Source organism: Zeugodacus cucurbitae, chromosome 4 (genome assembly GCF_028554725.1).
Source record: "Zeugodacus cucurbitae isolate PBARC_wt_2022May chromosome 4, idZeuCucr1.2, whole genome shotgun sequence".
NCBI classification, from domain to species: Eukaryota; Metazoa; Arthropoda; class Insecta; order Diptera; family Tephritidae; genus Zeugodacus; species Zeugodacus cucurbitae.
In genome coordinates this window covers 28,183,283-28,204,935 of record NC_071669.1, presented here as the reverse complement: position 1 = coordinate 28,204,935, position 21,653 = coordinate 28,183,283, and the positions used below count along the sequence as shown (strand labels likewise).

Genomic DNA, 21,653 nt, shown 5'->3' with positions numbered 1-21,653 from the left:
TTTTGTTCGTAGTACACTTATTCTCAGTACTCAGTTTATATAGTGGGAAAAGTAAATCCCTTTAGCTAATATCACCAAAATAATTTAAAATAAAAAATCACAAATGTAACTCCCGGTAGAAAACCGTGATATCCAAAATATTTCCTCAAAACCGTAATTATACATAAACATAAGAAGACATATAAAAGACTTGATATAATGTTTACCTATCTGTATTATTGGGCACACTTTGAGACTCGAATTTTTCAAACTCAAAGGATATTCGTTGGCCTTTCGGAACCGTTATTTTCCATCTGCAAGATGCATAGCCATAGGCCCGCTCCTGTGGTGCCAATGTTAATATTCCTGACTCGTTGTTCACGTCGCGATAGCAACCACCATATAACCGATGAAATTTCAATCTAAATCCTCGATGTAAATGACTGCCAGCAAACGTTATGAAACGTAAGGTTACAACGTTGTAATCGGTTTCTAAAATAGGCAAAACAGTAGCATTTCCGTATAAAACAGCAATCGTTTCGGTGTTCTCTCTCACTGTGAATATTTCAATGCGATCGGAACGGTTCAAATTGTTGGCATCGAAAGGTAAATCAAAATCACTGAAATTTAAACGTATTCTGGATGGAATTGGCATTTTTATTGTGTATTCACAAATGGCGGGTTTTAGATAAGCGCCAGGCCCTGGGTAACCTTTTGATGAGATTTCTCCAATTAAGCCTGTATAAATTCCACCACAGTTCGCTATAGATACATTTAGGAGAAATCCGTTTCGTGGTTCATTTATGTCAGTTAAATAATGCAAACGAAGAATATTTCCAGTAGAGCGTATTGGATTTGGTTTTGTACAAAAACGTCCAAAACTATGTGATAATTCCGTGGATCCATCAAAAAATTCGATATACTCCTTATCGCAATATCGCGTATTAAGGCTAAATCGTTCTATAAATTCTGCTTGTAATATTTCACCAATGGGACCGACTATAATCCAATTGCATTCCGTATGTGGGTTTGGTACATTGGGATAGTTAGGTGAGCTTATATTAACTGAAGTTAGATAATGAGTTAGCTGTATTTCTGTTTCGCAACCTCCGACTTGCTGATAAGTCAGATTAAAGTCGAAATCCATCTCAAATGGATTAGTCCAATTGAGATTGTATTTAATTGTTAATCGGTTATTTGATGACTTAATACTTTTAACATTTCGACCCTCCTGGTTACATATCCGCCCAGGTGTTAATATGGGTGCATTATCATCAAAACCGTCGTATACAATTGCATATTGCCGACATGTCTGCGTTTTAGGCACGACACGTTTTCCGAAATTAAAGTTTAAGGCGATCCGCTTTCCAGTCTGCGCTTCAATGTGCCAGAAGCACTCTGTATTTGAACTCCAAGAGCGAATGGCTCTTCTGTCCAGTATTTGCCCTGTTAGTCCGGTCATATTTGCTCCGCAAGCAGTTCTAGCCAATGCTGTAAAACCAGTGTTAGTCACGCTATAATCAGAATGAAATACCACTTTCAAATATGGGGTGCCATGCACAACTTTAATTGGCAGTATAGACTTGTTTCTGCTATCAAACATATTCAGCTCTTGATGCCAGTTTCTTAAGTTTGGGGATGAAAAAACGCGCAAGTAATCTGATTCTCCATTAGTTTCGAGCTTAACGTCGTATATGCTCAAAACAATATGCTCCGTCGGATCTTCTGGTTTTATTACCCATTCGCAGTCCAAATCATTAGCATAATCGTTGGGATAGCCAGGTGAGGATATATTTAGGCGATTTATATAACTTATAACAAATGTATTGTTGCAGGCACCTGTTGTTAAGTTGGTTTGTGTGACGCTATTGTTCACAGTTTTCCAATTAATTTTAAATGCTTCCAACTCTTCATTATTACTTATTAAATATAAAACATTGCTACTTGATGTATATTGCCAGGGAGAAACGGGTATTGGTATCTCCAAGGCCGAGTCATCGAAACCATCATACAACTAGTAAATGTATAAAAAAAATAAAAATAATAATAATAAATCAATAAATATACAATCTACACAACTTTTTAGGAATATAAGTATTCTTACTCTTAAGCCCCTATTATACTCTTTGAATTCGATATAAATAAAACTTCCTCTAGGCAATAGAATTCTCCATGTGTATGCTTCCTTATTACGAATGGAATTTAAAGGGGGTGCCTCGATCGAACCCACTCTGCTGTTTAGTTCACTGTAATGAGCTATGAAAAAGAATTAACAATCAAATTTGACGTTAAATCCATTTTCCTTTAAATCTACATATTGTCGAATACAAAAATTACATGTATATTTTATTCTGTTTAAAAAGGTAAAATAAAATAAGTCAATTGTGTTGACGGTAATGTTAATTATAAAGAGAGGAACATCTGTGGTCAAGAGGAAGACTGATTAATTTATTAAGTCTAAGATTTATATAATTTTTGTTTGAACATATATTAAGGGGCTAGACAAGTGGTATTCGAAACTCCTGATTTCCATTTTTTTTAATTTATTTAGAAATTTGCCGCTGTTTTCTCATGATAATGCACCTATTGATATGGCCCTCGTCATTTACTCTTGGATTTAAGGACCCACCAGACATCAATAAAATAGAGAATATGTAGTATCTAATCAAGATTGATACAGAGGTAAAGTTATATATCAAAATGATCATGATGACGAGAGGTGTTGAATACAGGAATTATGTCTGCTGTGCAAGCGATAACTTTAAACAAGTAAGGAAAGGCTAAGTTCGGGTGCAACCGAACATTTTATACTCTCGCAATTTATTTAGAGATTTACTTATATTTTCGGTGAAAAATTACCCTTAGGCACTGAGTTATTCATGTTTGATATCAGGGGCCTTGAAAAGTCATGGTGAAAGTGAACGAATCAGAAGGATCAAAATTGAGTTATATGGGAAGCAGACGTAGTTATATATTCCTATATTCCACCAGTGTCATCAGGGTGTCAAGAAAATATTATATACCGAATTTCATACAAATCTGTCGAGTAGTTCTTGAGATATGGTTTTTGACCCATAAGTGGGCGACGCCACGCCCATTTTCTATTTTGTAAAAAAATGTGAGTGCAGCTTCCTTCTGCTATTTCTTCTGTAAAATTTAGTGTTTCTGACGTTTCTCGTTAGTGAGTTAACGCACTTTTAGTAATTTTCAACCTAACCTTTGTATGGGAGGTGGGCGTGGTTATTATCCGATTTCTTTCATTTTTGGACTGTATAAGGAAACGGCTAAAAGAAACGACTACAGAAAGTTTGGTTTATATAGCTTTATTGGTTTGCAAGATATATACAAAAAACCTATTTGGGGGCGGGGTCACGCCCACTTTGCCAAAAAAATTACATTCAAATGTGCCCCTCCCTAATGCGATCCTATGTTCCAAATTTTATTTTCATAACCAGCCAGTGGTCCGATTCCGCCCATCTTCGAACTTAACCTTCTTATGGTGCCAAGGAACACGTGTTCCAAGTTTCATTAGATATCTCAATTTTTACTCAAGTTACCGCTTGCACGGACGGACAGACATCCGGATTTGAACTTTACTCGTCACCCTGATCATTTTGGTATATATAACCCTATATCTAACTCGTTTAGTTTTAGGACTTTAACTATAATATTAACTATGCAATTTTTCAATGGTCTAATTTCGCTCAACCAGCTGAGAAATACATACACCAAGTTTTATAAAGATATGTATCTACATTTTTACTCAAGTTGCACAACTCTATATCTACCTAGTTAAGTTTTAGATGTGACATACAAAACTATAATAAGACTTACCATAATTCCACAGTAGCTTAAAACCTCTCGCCGTATTTCCTTCTACACTACGGAATTTGATCCAAACTCTCTCAAATATAGTTATTTTATCGGTTACAGTTTCATTAGAGCAATATAAGCTGACAATCTTCCCAAGCTCGTTTTTCTGTCGTATTTCCAAGAAGTCTTGGTTACAGTTTTCGGATGCCACAATATCCATTTCATCAATATCCAGCTCAATGTAGTTTCCTGAGGACGCTACTATTTCCCATATGCATTCAACATTTGATGGATATGATTGAGGATAGTATGGTGAAGTCAATATACCTCGCATCGATGTTACGGTACCGCCACATGAATTTTGCACTATGCTATATTTGGCTTTAAATTCAATTTTCGTTGCATAAATATACACAGCACTTGTTGATAGTATAATGTTAGACTGATGAGAATCGCAATATTCATTTAATTTGCTTTCATCATTTCCATCCATTAACTGTAATAATTTAAAATTATGAATAAAAAGTTGTGAAGTCATCAAGCTTTTGTTCTTACAACACCTACTCTCAAGCCACTGGTACAATTTGCTTGTTTCGAACAATCGCATTCCAAATGGAGTATATTGAGGAAAATCTTTGAATCTGCCGATTCAATTTTCCATTCACAATTTTCATCCCAACGAGATTTTATATAACCAGAAGTATCATTTAAATAGCCTCCACATGCCTGGTAGAGATATTTATAAGAAATAATTTACATTTTACTCAGTGAAGATAAATAATTTTGTATTACAATACATATATGTTGAGTGTTGAATTTGACTTACCCACATTTGAATTTGAAAGAAAATGGCATTTTACTTACCCGCTTGAATTTGAAAGCGAACGCTCCCCAACCATCTGCACCCGCTTTGTAAACAACTTTCAGACGATTGCTTTGTATCCATCTAGTTTCGGGTAATATGCTTCCACAAGTTTTTTGTAGAAGTTGATCTGTATCACCAAGTGGCTTCCACACACTCAAAAAGGTACCACTACAGCTGATATTGAAAGCATCAAATGCCAAATTTATTCCATAACTATTATCGACTATAATTTGCCAGACACATTCTGTATTTATACCAGAGACATCTGAAATACTCGGGTATTTTATTTGTCCGCTATTGCCGCGGAAGGTTCCACCACATGAGGATTCTCGAGTGTTATAAGTGGCGGATATATATTTCCTTGACCTTGTACTACTCGTATAAAAATGAATGTATAAGTGATTAGCCGCTGATGTCACTGTAACGGGCACTTGATCTATACGACACTCCTTCAAAATATAACTAGTGGAATTCTTTTCATCTGAAACAATAATACCATCCTCAGTGCAGTCTCCTCCTTTAGTTTCAATGTGTATTTCATCGAAGTTGAGAACAATTTTTTTGCCAGCTTGAACTTCAATATACCAATCACAGTTCATATTGATGCTATAAGGTGCATTGGGTGATTCTATTACTCCATAATTTGTTGATAATTTGTGTCCACAACCAATGCGTTTGTACTCCAACCTAAAACCTTTCGCATGTTCAGAGTAATCGGTCACGAATTTTACTTGAAACCGATTGCCTTCAGTTGTAATGGATCTATGAGGTTTCGAACACAAATGCTGATTGGAAAGTACATCTTCGTTTCGCAAATCAATAATATCTACGTAGTCGAAATCGCAAATTTCATCTCGAATTTCAATATCTAAATGCGAAAATATTAATTGAAATTTATTGTTTTGACCGCCGTGTACATCCCATAAACAATTTAAATTTGGAGGATAATTGTCGGGAAAATTTGGTGATTCTATTACGCCCTGTAAGTTGTCAAGTTTAATATTACAGTTAGTTTCGTAATCGATGAAGAACTGCAAGCCATTTTCAACATCACTTTTATCAAAGTTATATGTTATCAACGCCTGATTTGAAGTAGTTGTTAACTGAAAGGCAGTACTAAGAGTACAATTGAATTTTAATTGAGGACCGTTCGCGGTTAGTCCATCATATACAGCTAAAACATTTTGGTTGCATAAATTGGAGTAATCTCCGGTAACAGTAATATATACTGTTATTGCTGATCCTCTAGCAACAGTTATAAGCCAATCGCAAGATATTGTTCCAGCATTTACATCAGAATTGTGAGGAGAATGTATTGAACCAGTATATGAATTGAGTTTACCACCACAACCCGTCTCAGTTTGCTGCCAAGTAAGATAGAATCCCTTGTCGGAAATGTATGAGTCGGACACGAAATGTAGATACATGTAATTTGTAAAGGATGGTAACCGTGCGGGTATAGTGTTTCCGCAGAATTTGCCAATCAGTGGGGATGTTGAACTTTTACCATTTCTAAATAAATAAAAATATAACATTTAATTTAAATTAGTTTAAATAATTAATCTGCGATATTATGAGTAATCAATATGTAGATTAGCATTTACAATTCTTTATATAAATTAAAGTAAAAGCTTATTTGAAAATATGTTCACTGATAACGGGATTTCATTATATTAGCCAAACTATCGATATTATTACGAAAATAATATAATATAATAATAATATAATAAAACGTAATGTTTTGCAGATTTTTGTTTTGCTTCTTACAGTATTACGTAATTTAACACTAAATACTTTGGCTTCACACCTGAAATTAAACTTGCTTGTTCTCTATGTTAATCTTAATATATAAAAATCACGTGTCACATTGTTTGTTTTCGATGGACTCCTAAACTACTGAACCGATTTTAATGAAATTTTTAACACTGTGTGCAGTTTGATCCAACTTGAAAGATAGGATAGTTTATAACTCTCCTTGTAGTCGCATTATTTATACATTGCAAATTATTTGTTTATTATTTGCAAAGAGCTATCCACCAGTTGGTGGCGCTAAGTGCGCTATGTTACAGTAAATGGCGCTACATTTCTCTCTAAATTTTCATGGATTTAGGAAGTCATAACAAAAGCTGCCACTTGCTAAAAACATTAAATGAAAATGCGTTGTTTGAAGTTTATATTATTTGTGGTAAAGTTATACGAATCGATGACTTCCAATATTCTAAATTTAAGAAAAAATCACATACAATCCGTGAAATAAATAAAGTTATGTACATATGTATGGTCAGACAAATAAGCAATGCTGCCACTCTTTTCCAGTAAATCTTCCTCGAATTTGGGAGATTTCAGAGGAATTTAGGAAATCGCAGAGTTGATTTCTGCATGTATTTCCTAAATGCAAAAAGAAAATTTCATTTATTTGCATTTAGGTATAGAATTTTGTATGGCTAATGCCCGGTTTCACAGTCCATACTTAAGTTGTGCCTAAATAAAATCTTAGCTAAGAATTGTTTCAAACTGAGTAGTCGTTTGCGTTTCACAGTCAATGCTTAATTTCTATAAAATTTTATTATGATATATGGCAACGTTATGGGCAACATATGTTTTACAAATGTCATTCATAAAAATATGTTTGAAATATTTAAATTATAACAGACAATACATAAATTTGCGAGGAAAATTATATCAAAAATTGATGAAAACAACAAAAGAACCCCAAATTTCATCACTAGCGAGTCGGAGCACCTATGGGAACTGAAGGAAAAGTATAAGCTGTTATTGAGTGCAAACGAACGGACACTTGCCCTACGCTACGAAAGATGTCGCTGAAAATTCAAAGCAAATTCAAAACAAAAATCAGCTGTTATTTAAGCATTGCTTAAGCCTCCCATTTTCAGTTAAGCATAACCTAAGTATGAACTGTAAAATACTATTTTCCTGTTTTATCTTAAGCACAACATAAGTATGGAGTTCACTTGGAGTTAAATTTAGAGCTATATGTGCTATTGCAGTAGATGACGCTACATGAGAATACATTTATTGACACTTATTTGTGATACTAACGGCTGACGTTGTAAGGTAATTGAATAAGTGCGCTGTATTAGGCTAGATGGCGCTATAGAAGCAGATGCTGTTATATTAAAAGTCCAAACGTTTATTTTAGCTAAAATTTATTAAACGTAAAACGTGTGTTTAAAATTTATCAGACTCGGCCACGCTTTGCTTTCTTTTTATTATTTAAAACTCTTTAAACGAATTAAATAAAAGTAAGTATTATTAGCTTGCTTTTCATTTTATTTATTAAATCTTATTTTGAAAAAAAAAAAAAAATCGAACCTCAATAATGCACAGACTACAGTTTCCTATTCGTTTAGCTTTTGCCATGTCCATTAATAAGTCTCAAGGCCAAACAATGTCCATTTGTGGGTTAGATTTGGATAATCCATGTTTTCCCCATGGGCAATTATATGTTGCATGCTCACGTGTGGGAAAACCATCAAATCTATTTGTGTTAGCTCGAGACAGGTTAACCAAAAATATTGTGCACCAATTAGTGCTAAGTTAAATTAAAATGTTTATAATTCAAAAAAATAAATACTACTATTAAAAATTAAGAATTATCTTTCCTAAGATTATAATATTAAATGTTACATGTTATCAATTAACAATTTTGTAATTAACTTATTTGTTAAAACAAATTTTATGAAAATTTGTGCTTATTATCAACTCTACGAAAATTTTCATCAATAATTTTAAAAATTTTGACCTCAAGTTCAAATCTCAATCCCGTGGATTTTTATACCAGATATGTATATACTAAGGTTTCCGTCTTTATTCATAAATAATAATTTCACTGTAGTGAATAGTTTACTACAACACAGCAAATCTAAAAAAGAAGGAAATGTTCGTTCTGAGAATTCGAATGATTCAAACCGATTTATCGTTTAAGTTCAAAATTTTACAGTTTCATATGTACATACATAGGTATGTATGTGTCATGTTAGCGTGTTGGAGAGCCATCTTCTTTATTTGTTTACACGCTACACAACAAAACAAAGAACGAACTTCGCCAAAAATATTTATACTGATCAGAGACGTTATTCTCTGAATATATTAACATTCCATACAAATAAATGGCCTTGAACAGAGTTCAAAAGCGTTTTAACTATTTCAAATAAAAATTGGGCGGGGCGAAGTTCGCCGGGTCAGCTAGTATAGTATATTTTATATTTTGAATGCATATAATTACCTGATCTCTAAATAATCATCGTTACAATTGCTTGATGTGGTTTCTACACTGAAATTCTTTACAACAAGTTCTATTTGGTGACCGATTGGAGCACTTATAATCCAAGTACAATCCATTGAATCATCGTAATTTCCTGGCCAGGATGGTGTTTTCAGAACTCCGTATCTCGCGGTAAAATTCCCACCACAACCTGTAAATATTTTTAATATATATAAATTTGTTTCAGTCGAAAGTATGATTTGTAAATACGTATAATACGTACATACATATGTATATACTTTTCAGTTTTCATTTGTATTTGATAATCTTCACTGAAATAACGCTACTCACCCGCGTTGTTATCAATTGCTTTAAAGTTGACAAAAAGGTTAACAAGGGAACGTATTTTGCGCCTCATATGTAAAATTATAGTGATGGTTTTTGTGTGGAACGATTCATTTATATCTTTTGTTTGCTGACAAAAACTAAAATGTGTTCATAGTTGTAATTCATTTCATATTTATAATTAGAAAAAGCCAAAACCTCACCTCATCAAAAGTTGACCTTTAGTGGAAGTATCATTGGAATAAATGTCAATATCTGCATCGCCTGGATCACATTTAAATAAATTCCAATGTGAAAAGTGTGCACTCAGTTGAATGTGTTTTCCTGGTGGTGCTTCGATCACCCATTCACAATCCTCTTCCATATGTTGGGTATTTGCTATATGATGGAATTGACCGCTATCTCCCGTTAAAATGCCTCCACAATTCAATCTTTCAAAATGATATTCAACACGTATTCCTCTGCCTTTTTGTTTATTGGTGCCACCATGAAAAACTATGCGCATAACATTTTTTTCTGATACCAGATGGAGGAATGTCCCTTCATAATAACGACGTTTATTGTTATTCGATAAATAAACCTGTTCAAAAAATAACTTGTAATGCGAAATGAAATTTGAGTAGTAATGTGCATCTCCAATTTACATCAACAAACGTTTCATCATCACTAAACGATGTGTTATTACTCAGCAAGGATGGGGAGGCGTCATCGACCTCCTGACGTGCATCATTTTTGCTTATCGAAAAGTCCGTAAAATTAATGTGTACGACGGTGTTTGCTGGTCCTCGTATGATAAAAGTGCATTCCATATGCTCATAATACAAATGTGGATAATTTGGTGTTGTGAACTTGCCTTCATCAGTGTTTACAAATTCACTATTGCAAACTTGAAGTAAATTAATTATTAGTTGATATACACACATACATAGGCAATTCCATAAACATTTGTATACAAATTTATAGTATTATTATTTACAATAATAATTAATTTACAGTATTCATGTGTGTTCATACCTCTTGTATATTTCACTTCGAAGTTCTTTGGCAAACTGAATGAGGGTAACAGGTATTCATAACGTATTAATAATACGTTGCCGCTGGATGTTACCAATTCACCATTTTCCTGATATCCGCAAAGCCGCTTGAGCAGATTGGCATCATCTGTATTTCCATCGAAAATCTGTCAATGAAAAATTTTTTCATGATTTTTTTATTATTTTGTGGCATACTTATTCTGTGGAAACCTAGCAAATACACTCATACTTACTTCAATTTTTTGTAAATAACAACCTTCGGATTTTAGAAGGTCAATTTTAGTGAAATTCAGATTGATTTTTGTACCCATTGGTTGTTGTATTAAATATGAACAAACGCGGCCGTTAATGTAGCCAGCAATTTCTCCTGATGGCTCCGAAAATATACCACCACAGTTAGGTGTAGCCGGCAAAACTTCGTAGTGCAACTGAAATAAGCTATCTGTTCCGATAGAATCGGTATGAAATTGTAGTCGGATGGCGTTGGAAGAAGAATGCAATGGTTCCACCAGAGTTGGTTCACATACTGATCTTAATAATAAATCCGAATCATATATCTACAGTTAGATAAAACGTAATTAATAAAATTGAAATCTTTACGAATGACCACCATTATTATATTACCGTTACTTTGTCTCGGGTACAGTTATTCTCTCTTGCACTACCTAAATTAATTTCGTAAAATCGTAAAAGGAATCGGTATCCGAATGGTGCATCCAATCTCCATTCACACTCTCGATTAGGTGGCGTATTTCCTGGATAACCAGGCGAACGTATTATTCCATTTGCTCCGACTTCGAGTGCCATCACTCCACCGCAAGTATAATTCATAGAAGTCCAGGTTAAATTAAAACCTGCGCCAGTCGTTTCATTATCAGAACGAAACCAGAAGAACAATGCATTTTGAGAAGTTTGTATATTTCCGCCCAAAGGCAAAGAGTTTCCACAAAATCTCCCAATCAATCTTGAAGCTAGGGAACGGCCATCGTGCAACTGAAGCCAATCCTTGTTGCAATCAGTGGTTGGTTCCAATTCGAATCTACTAAAGGTTACATTTAATATTTGAGCAATATTAGTACGTATTATCCAGGCACATCGTTCATTTGGCAAGTAATCCCCATCATTAGGAGGGTAAGATAAAACTCCGGAACGTTGTTGTATTATGGATCCACAAATACTTCTAACTATTTCGCAATATGGACCGGTGGTTCCACGAGGACAAGAACATCGGTATTTATTATTTAATAAGAGTGTACATGTGCCACCATTTAGGCATGGGCTAGATTGACAAGCATCGGGTTTATCGCATGTAGGCCCCATGAATCCGGGTTCACAAAAGCATCGTGTGCCACTTCCGACTACCTCACAAGTTGCATTATTCTACAAATTTAGTATATATGAATTAAAATAAAAACTTCATACTGTTACTCATGGCAGAAAATAATCGACACTAAAGCGAAAAAATAACACAATTTCTTAGGTGACAGTTCACTTGAGTTCCGCAAATTCGGAATGGATTTACCAGAAAAAATTTATATCAGTAATTTTAATTTCCGTCTGTTCGTACAAGCAATAAGTTGAGTAAAAAAAAAAATATGAACAAAATGGAGTTAACTGATATATATATACAGAGGTAGTCAAAATTATTTACACATCGGACGTTTTTTTAGATGTTTCACAGAAAAAGCTTTCGCTTGTTGTTGTTGTTGTTGTCGCAGGGTAACAAAATGCGATTTTGTTGTAAACCTTGATCTATTCCCGAGAGAATGAAGTCGGTTTGGCTAGAATAGCTAGAAATATGGCGGAGAAATAAGCAAATGAACTGAAGACTCGGAGTAGTCAAAAGTATTTACACACATTTTTTTTGCGTCAAAAGTATTTACACACAACATGAACTCTATTATCCTTTTCTTATTTAATGATAACTATAACATTTTAAGTATAAATTCCTATTCTAAGGCGATAAATTCATAATGGGTTACATTACCATTGGCGTCAATACCAGCCTGCTTTATCTTCCGAATTGATTCAACCCAATTGTGCGCTAAGTTAACAGTTAATTTAGACCAAATGTCGCTAATTTCGGCGTTTTCGATTATTATATCAATTGTCCTCTGATATTTAACGAAAGACCAAACATTTTGACTAAAGTTTTGGTCAGGGCTGTGCGGAGGTCAACTTGATTTGCTTCATTTAAAACTTTTAAATGTAAAGATCCTTTATGAAATGGAGCATTATCCTGTTGTAAAATGTAGTCAATAGTTGGAAAAGGCCGACGGACCACTACAATGGCATGGTCATGTGAATTCTGATATATCCGGATGATTTAGGGTCACTAAATTAGTACCAAATCTCCAAAACAGAAGTAAGGAAAATTTCCCCAAAGAATAAAAAAAAATCAAAAATCATCACTCCCGACTCTATTTAGCGTCTAAGCTGCATTATTCTTCTTCTCACGTGGTAAATGCATAAAGCGTTTACTAAAGAAGCCCTGGAACAAAAATTCAGCCTTATCTGTCCACGACAGGTTTTAGAATGCATTTTAAGGCAAATGAGAGGCATATCGCTTTTTTGGTTTCGGAAATAAAGCTTTTTTTGGTTTCGGAAGTGGTCAACTTTATACACAACGTATGTATTTATGTTACTATTTTAAAATGTCCTTAGAAGTGTAGCATCATTGGCTGTTCATGCAATATGCTGATTCGATGATGCTGCAATATTAAGAGGACTAATTGTGGGATTTTGTATGACAGTTCCTACTAATCTTCTACATTATCTTAGAGTTATCTCAGGTTTCTGCCCATTACTCTTTAAATTGTCCTTGCAATACTTCGTTTCCTTCTTTTTAATAACATTATAAACAGTATTCCATCAAATTCTATAAATTTTAACTAACTCCGAAGCCTAAACCCGTGTCTTAAACTTAATAACAGTCTCCAATCTAGTTATAATCGATAATTCCTTTGTTTTCGACATTTTATTACCAATTTTTATATTTTAAGGCTGAGTTAGGTAGTTAAGAATGCAATAGAATCAAATTACTACTTTTGCTCAAACCAAATCCAAGGATAAAGGCTAAATCGCCGTGTGTAAATACTTTTGACTACTGCGAGTCTTCAGTTCATTTGCTTATTTCTCCGCCATGTTTCTAGCTATTCTAGCCAAACCGACTTCATTCTCTCGGGAATAGATCAAGGTTTACAACAACATCGCATTTTGTTACCCTGCGACAACAACAACAACAAGCGAAAGCTTTTTCTGACTACCTCTGTATATATATATATATATGTATATGTATATGTATATATATAGTTAAGTGACCAATTAAGCTATAAAATTCGATACGGAGAATCAATATAAGGCGGAGCATCTATAAATAGTATCTTTTGTATATAGTACATATGTATCTCGCAAGCTGTTAAACTTGGAAAATTTTTAAACATCGGTCGAATTGTCGAAATCGGACTATAACTTTACAAGGTCCCAGATATCGAACGTAAGGACCCTTGTGCTTGTGGATAGTATTTTAAGGGAAATATCGACAAATCTGTCATATATTCTAATATGTACCAACCACATATAATATCAGTTTCAAGCTACCGGTGTGCTTAAATATCGTACATATCACAATATGCGAGACATACATACATATAAACTTGGATATAATGTAGTTTGGGAGCGAAATAAGTGAAATCGGTCCAGGAACTCTATTTAATGTTATTTGTTATTCAAGTTGTGGGTTATATAAATAAAAATAATAATAGTCAAAAAGTTGAATATCAAATTTAATACCGAACTGAAAATTACAAGAACTAAGTGCTGTCCACATGAGTCTCGGTTATAATTTTTTAGTTGAATTTATATACTAACCTGACATGTATGATTCGTACAAGGATCTGTAAATGACTGTAAGCTGCAACCAGAAGAACCAAATCCATGACCGTACATGCCTGACGGGCAGGTGCAGACAACTGTGTTTGAAATATATTCACACTTAGCTCCGCTATAGCATATGCCTTTGGATTCACAACTTTCTGGAGCCGTGCTCTCGCATATTTTTCCATCACCTTTCCAACCCAATGGACAATTTCCGCAGTGGTATGATCCCTATTAAAATACATTAATTAAAAGTGTTAACACAAATTGAAACAATTAAAACAAGGACTTTTTCAGGATGTCAAACCAACTTAGATTTAAATTATTTATGTATATCTTATATTCATGAGTGACATCAGTTCATGATTGCCATCATCTACATATTAAAACGATTTTCGTTATTAAACATAACTTTATCCCGAATACATTGGTCGATATGTGGGTTGTCTTGTTAAAATAGTTTGCAAATATTTCTCAAGCATAATTTAGTTGCAATCGAGTGACATTGCAGTCCAGTCCTTCTTAAATTACAAATGCATCCTCTACTTTTACTTGGACCGCTTACATTGGTCAACATAGAATGCCACAATTGAATGTCCTTAAATTGTGTAGTAGCACGATACTGATATAAAACCATCATGTTCATCATTCTTGAAGCCTCTATTTTGAGAGAAAATTCCTAAGGTTAAGTTGTAATTCTACCACGGATCCAAAATATATCTTCAGCTTCTCATAAACAGTTCCAACGTACACTGCTGGTCATAGGTTAGAAGCACCCATTTTTTCCTTAAAGGACCCGTTATATTTACTACCAAATATGTTTTAGTTGAGCAAATCTTTTATACTCTCGCAACAAAAGTTTTGTTCACATAACGGTTGCTTGTAACACCCAAAACTAAACGAGTTAGTTATAGGGTTATACATATATACCAAAGTGATCAGGGTGAAGAGTGGAGTTCAAATCCGAATGTCTGTCCGTCCGTCCGTCCGTCTGTCTGTGCAAGCTGTAACTTGAGTAAAAATTAAGATATCTTGATGAAACTTGGCACACTTATTTCTTGGCACCATAAGAAGGTTAAGTTCGAAGATGGGCGGAATCGGACCAATGCCACACCCACAAAATGGCGAAAACCGAAAACACATAAATTGCACTAACCAAGACATAAATTAAGCTATATTTGGTATGAAGGATCGCACTATGAAGGGGCATATTCGGATGTAATTTTTTTGGGAAAGTGGGCGTGGCCCCGTCCCCTACTAAGTTTTTTGTACATATCTCGCAAACCAATAGAGTTATATAAACCAAACTTTCTGCAGTCATTTTTTTAGCCACTTCCTAATACAGTCCAAAAATGAAAGAAATCGGATAATAACCACGCCCACCTCCCATACAAAAGTTAGGCTGAAAATTACTAATAGTGGGGTAACTCACTAACGAAAAACGTCAGAAACACTAAGTTTCACATAAGAAATGACAGATGAAAGCTGCACTCAGATTTTTTTACAAAATGGAAAATGGGCGTTTCGTCGTCCACTTATGGGTCAAAAACCATATCTTAGGAACTATTCGACCGATTTCAATGAAACTTAGTTTGTAACAGTTTCTTTACATCCCAATGATATGTTGTGAAAATAAGCCAAATCGCTTCGCAACCACGCCTACTTCCTATATACCAGAACTTTGAAGACGATCTGAATCGTTTACATTACAATATATAAAGTAAGCACTAGTGAAGATATCGATGCAGAACTTTGCACAAATATTATAAATATTTATAGTGTGGCAGCCCCATTTTAAAAATCGCCGAAATCGTATAATAGGTTTTTAAGGCCCCATATATCGAACATGAGGATCTCGGTGCTTCTAACCTAATATTAGGGTTTTCAACTTTCAAATTGAAATTGACTTTGGGTCAAATTGTGTATTATATAATATAAATAAAGTTAAATAAATAAATTGCGAGAGTATAAAATGTTCGGTTACACCCGAACTTAGCCCTTAATTACTTGTTCTTATGTAAGTTCAAACAATGTACGATAAAAAACTGCGCATAGTTGCTTGGATTGTGCAAGCATAACTATGCATTCGAAAACTTTGGAATCTTCGATGAATCCACATGCGCTTTCAGTTGGTCATTGAATTAGACGCACTTAACCTTTTTGTCTTATGTAAAAATCATATACAGTTGATCTCCTTTTTACACGGTTTTTTTTTGCACGGTTTTTTTTTACACGGTGTTTTTGAACACTTCCCAGTTACCATTTTTACACGGTTTTATTTATTTTACACGGATTTTTTATTCTAATTGTATACTTTTTGCAATAAAATCAAAATTCCATCCGTCAATACGTCACAAATCCATTGCTGTTAATAGAATTTAATGAATTCTAAATTAAAATTAATTTAAAATTAAACTAAAAAATACAAATCTTAGATTCGAAAGCCAGTGAAAAGGTTGCAACAATTTCAATACGTAAACAAATAAATGAAGCTGTATGAAGAGTAAGAAAAAAGAAGACACAGCGATTAATGACGGAACTTTGAAAATTATTATTTTTTTACCATTCCCAGAATAGTTGTTGTTTGTTCCTTCTAACAGTAATATGTACATACATATAATACCAGAAAAGTCTATAACAACAACAACAGTGAAAATTCTCACTGTACACGTTTTCTATTTTTTGCACGATTTTTTTCTTAAATTGGTCCCAATAGTGAGTTTTATATAAAAATTTGATTTTTTTTGCACGGTTTTTTTTTACACGAGTAATTTACTGTCCCAGTTAACCGTGCAAAAAGGAGATCAACTGTATTAATAAAAACGTAATATTGAGAAATTAATTGTTTTTTAGCAATATTTGGAAATAAATAGGAATAAGCAATGATTTGAGCTTGTTGAAACGCCTAAAAATATACTTCTTTCACTCACATAGACTATTGCATCGAAATATTGTCAAATAAATAAAGTGCTATTCCAGAACTGTTGATAGATGTTTGAAAGATCCAGAAGAATATGAAAAAAAATTTAAACCGCAAAAAACAACACGAGTTGATCGTAAAATTGTTAGAATTGCTTACAATTCTACTAAGTCGCCATCTAAGATCAGGGAATCAGTCGGAGTAAACACATGGAAAGTGTATGAAGGAGGAAAGCAATGCGAAGATAAAAAACCATTAATTGTAGCAATTACACTTGCTTGAAGTGAGAATTCGCCAAATTGTATAGATTCTCTCTATCATTTAAGAACGAAACGGATATATGAAGTTATTGCAAATAAATGGAGCAGTACACTTCCTAATAAGTCTAATATTGCCACTCACTAAAAATAAGCTCTTTTTCTTCCAAAAATTAATTACTTTAAGTGCGTCTATTCTAGTGACCAAAATATATGGCCTTATATTAAACTGATCTAAGAAAATGTTTGAAAAACACAATTTTTTAATCTTTTGAATACTATACCTTAAATATCATTGAATAACCATGATTTTTGCATATCATCTTATATTTAATTGAATCCAAAATAAAAGTTCTAAGGTGAATACTATTATAATTACGTGTGCGTCTAACCTATTGACGAGGAGTGTATACAATTTTCAATCCGATTTGTATTTGCTATAACTATTAAAAAGGCCCGTGAAAATAGGATCGACGCACACCACCTTTTTGTCGATTTTAAAGCTGCTTTCGACAGCACAAACTACCTTTACGCCTCGATGTCTGAATTTGGTATCCCCGCAAAACTAATACGGCTGTGTAAGTTGACGTTGAGCAACACCAAAAGCTCCGTCATGATTGGGAAGGACCTCTCCGAGCCGTTCGATACCAAACGAGGTTTCAGACAAGGTGACTCACTATCGTGCGACTTCTTTAACTTGATGTTGGAAAAAATAATACGAGCTGCAGAGCTAAATAGAGAAGGTACAATCTTCTACAAGAGTGTACAGCTCCTGGCGTACGCCGATGATATTGATATCATCGGAAGCAACAACCGCGCCGTTTGTTCTGCTTTTTCCAGACTTGATAAAGAAGCGAAGCGTATGGGTCTGGTGGTGAATGAGGACAAGACGAAATATCTCCTGTCATCAAGCAAACAGTCGGCGCACTCGCGTCTTGGCTCCCACGTCACTGTTGACAGTCATAACTTCGAAGTTGTAGATAATTTCGTATACCTGGGAACCAGCATCAACAACACGAACAATGTCAGCCTCGAAATCTAGCGCAGAATCACTCTTGCCAACAGGTGCTACTTTGGACTGAGTAGGCAATTGAACAGTAAAGTCCTCTCTCGACGAACCAAAATCAAACTCTACAAGTCGCTTATCATTCCCGTCCTGCTTTATGGTGCAGAAGTTTGGACGATGTCAACATCAGATGAGACGACACTAGGAGTTTTCGAGAGGAAAATTTTGAGCAAGATTTATGGTCTTCAGAACATTGGCATCGGCGAATACCGCAGACGATGGAACGATGAGCTGTACGAGTTATACGACGACATTGACATAGTTCAGCGAATAAAAAGACAGCGGCTACGCTGGCTAGGTCATGTTGTCCGAATGGACGAAAACACTCCAGCCCTGAAAGTGTTCGATGCAGTACCCGCCGGAGGAAGCCGAGGAAAGGGAAGGCCTCCACTCCTTTGGAGGGACCAGGTGGAGAGCGACCTGATTACACTTGGGATCTCCAACTGGCGCCGAACTGCTAAGGAGAGAGAGAGGTGGCGCACTATCGTCGATTCGACTATAACCGGCTAAACGGTTGCAACGCCAATCACATACATACATTAAAAAGGGACAAGGTCTAACAATGACAATAAGGTTCGTTTCTAACTATCGAATTTATTTTTTGTACTCCTCAAGGATTAACAAATAATATTTTATGGCATTACGATTAGTGTCCGACCGATACCAAAATTTTGCCCGATGCCGATTAATCGGCCAGATTAATGGGCCGATGCCCATGCCGATTCTTTTATCAACAACATTATTTAGTAAATTAGTATAGTAACAAAATAAAAACAAATACAAATAACATCACAAAATAAGTAAACAACTCAATTCATATGTAAATATGAAGTTGTGTATTCATTTAATTAATATTCAAAACTAAATAAATTATTATTATATAATAAGATATATGTTGATAGAACAAATAAGTTATTCGCGATTTCTCAAAGCGAATCAGCAATCAGCAATATAGCATATAAAAAAAAGGATTTTTTATTTTTTGTTTATTCGACAGTTTATAATTTCAAAAATATCCTGTGAATCGTTTCTTGAATATATTTACTATACTGTGACCTACGATCTTTTTGATTTGTTGAAAATTGTCAATTTGTCATTTAAAAAACGACCATTTTTTACCTACAAAATCGAAATTTTTTTCAGAACTACGCCATTTTGTTAAAGTTTGATATTTTTCAATAATCGTAAGTCATTGTATAGGGATTTTATTCAACTTTAATAACCTTTTTCAATTTTTGTGTTTCAGTTACTCATTCGGCCGGAATCATGTCAGTTGGGGAACATTTTTTTTGGCACCTCCCAAGACAACCCATAACTCCTTTATTTTTCAAAATTTTTGTAAAAAATCTTAAAATATAGTTAAAAGTACACCTTATTATGCGCAAAAAACTTCGAAACATTCGACCGAGTACTTTCTTAAAAAAATTCACAAAATTCACCTATTTTCATGGGTTACACTGGGTTACCCCTTAAGGACAAATATGAGCATTAAGGCCAATATTCGAAAATAGTAGGTCTTGTAAAAAAATCCGTTATTTTCAAAGAGACGACTTTTCTCATTTATATCTCGCATTGTGAAAGGCGGCAAATAGTGATAGTGACTCAATAGAAACTTCGGAAGCATGTTTGGGAAGTTCTTTTCCATGCACCTTATAGTCCAGGCCAGCACCATAAAAATTTTCTTTTAAAAATAGGTTAACCTAGTTACATTATCTTAAAAATCTCATCAAATATATGAAAGGTTAATGCTAAATTATTGAATTTCTTTATACTAGACCTTAATTATCACCATGATGAATTGTTAGTTTAGTCAAATGTGATTCACTGTGTTTTATATGGTAAACAGAAGAATTAAAATTTTATGCTCTAAAGAAATCCAAAAAAAAAAAATGTTTAGTATAATCCGAAAGAAGTAGAAAGAATCGATACCAAGGCGGATTAATCGGTCGGTCTCTAATTATGATAAATAAAATAGTTTGTTAATTAAACTTACTGGCGCTTCAACTTTTTCGTCTATTACATATGTACATACTCATATGCATCGATGTATGTATATGTAATGACGCTAGATATTTAAATGCGTTTATTAAAAATTGTAATCAAAACGGTAAAGAGCAACTGTCGGGTGTGCTAGTTTCAGTAAAAATAATTGTTTCAACACAAGTTAAAGAGATACCAATTATAATTGAAATACTTTCACTGTTTTGTTGAAGAAGCAATTACGAGAGTATAAAATGTTCTTTGAGTTTCAGAAATAAATTATCGCTAAAGATCAAAACTGGCGAATACGAAGAGTGGGTCAGTTGTTGCCTTGATTAGGGAGCAATGCAACACTTATCATACGCAAAGCTTTTACATTTGTAAAGTTTTTTGAAATATCTTTATCTAGGCACCCATACCTATTGTACTGCCTTTCGTGGTTATGTTTTCATGTTTTCAAGGGAGTGATTTCATAATATGATCAATAAACTAGTTTTAGTTAATTGGTTTAACACACCTAATTAAATTGGATAAATATTCATTATCAAAATGTAAATATAAAAAAAATTATTCAAACTCAGCACGAGGAGGAAGCGCGGTTTTAATCAAAAGTATTATTAAACATTTCGAAGAAGCTCAGATTAACACTGAAGAAATTCAAGCTACAGCAATTTCAGTAAAAATGCACAGTCAGTCATTATACTTAATTGCTCTATATAGTCCGCCCAGGCATGATATCAAAACTGATACTTCTACGAGTTTATTAAAAAAATATGACGGAAGGTACATCATGGGTGGTGACTTTAATGCAAAACACACTCATTTGGGATCTCGTTTAACTACAACCAAAGGTCGAGAACGTCTGAAAGCTATACAAGTTATTGGATGCAATGTTATTTCGACAGGGAGACCCACTTATTGGCCTGCAGGTAGTAGGAAATTACCAGATCTTCGTGACTTTTTTGTCATCAATTTACGTATTGAAGGTAGCTCAGATTTAAGCTCTGACCATTCACCAGTGTTACTAACTTTATGTGAAAACCCAGCAATTTCATCCGGCACGTGTTCTTTATCTAATAAACATACTGATTGGATTAAATTTAAGACTAAACTGAATAAAGTCGATTTAAGCTAAACCGCATATCGACAGATGCGGACTTAGATTGTGAAGTTGAATCTTTCACAAAAGTAATTCAAAGTACTGCGAGGAACAGTACTAGTATATTCGCAAGAATCTAAGTGGAAACAAATTCCCAAATTACATCTTAGGTGGTATCCATAAAAAACCCAAAC

The 21,653-nt window shown here is 34.2% G+C and overlaps 1 protein-coding gene across 2 annotated transcripts in view; it reads right to left on the bottom strand.

Annotated features, from left to right (window-relative positions):
- The window catches only part of LOC105218930 (cubilin homolog), a 35,936-nt gene that overhangs the window by 8,881 nt on the left and 5,402 nt on the right, over positions 1 to 21,653 (bottom strand). The window contains exons 4-16 of one of the 2 annotated variants that reach the window (XM_054228822.1): positions 14,132 to 14,368; positions 10,886 to 11,641; positions 10,495 to 10,818; positions 10,242 to 10,407; positions 9,872 to 10,113; positions 9,431 to 9,807; positions 9,234 to 9,367; positions 8,904 to 9,093; positions 4,657 to 6,169; positions 4,348 to 4,518; positions 3,814 to 4,288; positions 2,084 to 2,235; positions 207 to 1,993 (exon numbers count right to left, since the gene is read on the bottom strand). In XM_054228822.1, the coding sequence (XP_054084797.1) occupies positions 207 to 1,993; positions 2,084 to 2,235; positions 3,814 to 4,288; positions 4,348 to 4,518; positions 4,657 to 6,169; positions 8,904 to 9,093; positions 9,234 to 9,367; positions 9,431 to 9,807; positions 9,872 to 10,113; positions 10,242 to 10,407; positions 10,495 to 10,818; positions 10,886 to 11,641; positions 14,132 to 14,368 (6,524 nt within the window). The remainder of the gene's footprint in view (positions 1 to 206; positions 1,994 to 2,083; positions 2,236 to 3,813; positions 4,289 to 4,347; positions 4,519 to 4,656; positions 6,170 to 8,903; positions 9,094 to 9,233; positions 9,368 to 9,430; positions 9,808 to 9,871; positions 10,114 to 10,241; positions 10,408 to 10,494; positions 10,819 to 10,885; positions 11,642 to 14,131; positions 14,369 to 21,653) is intronic. The other variant, XM_011194803.3, reaches the window with a different exon arrangement.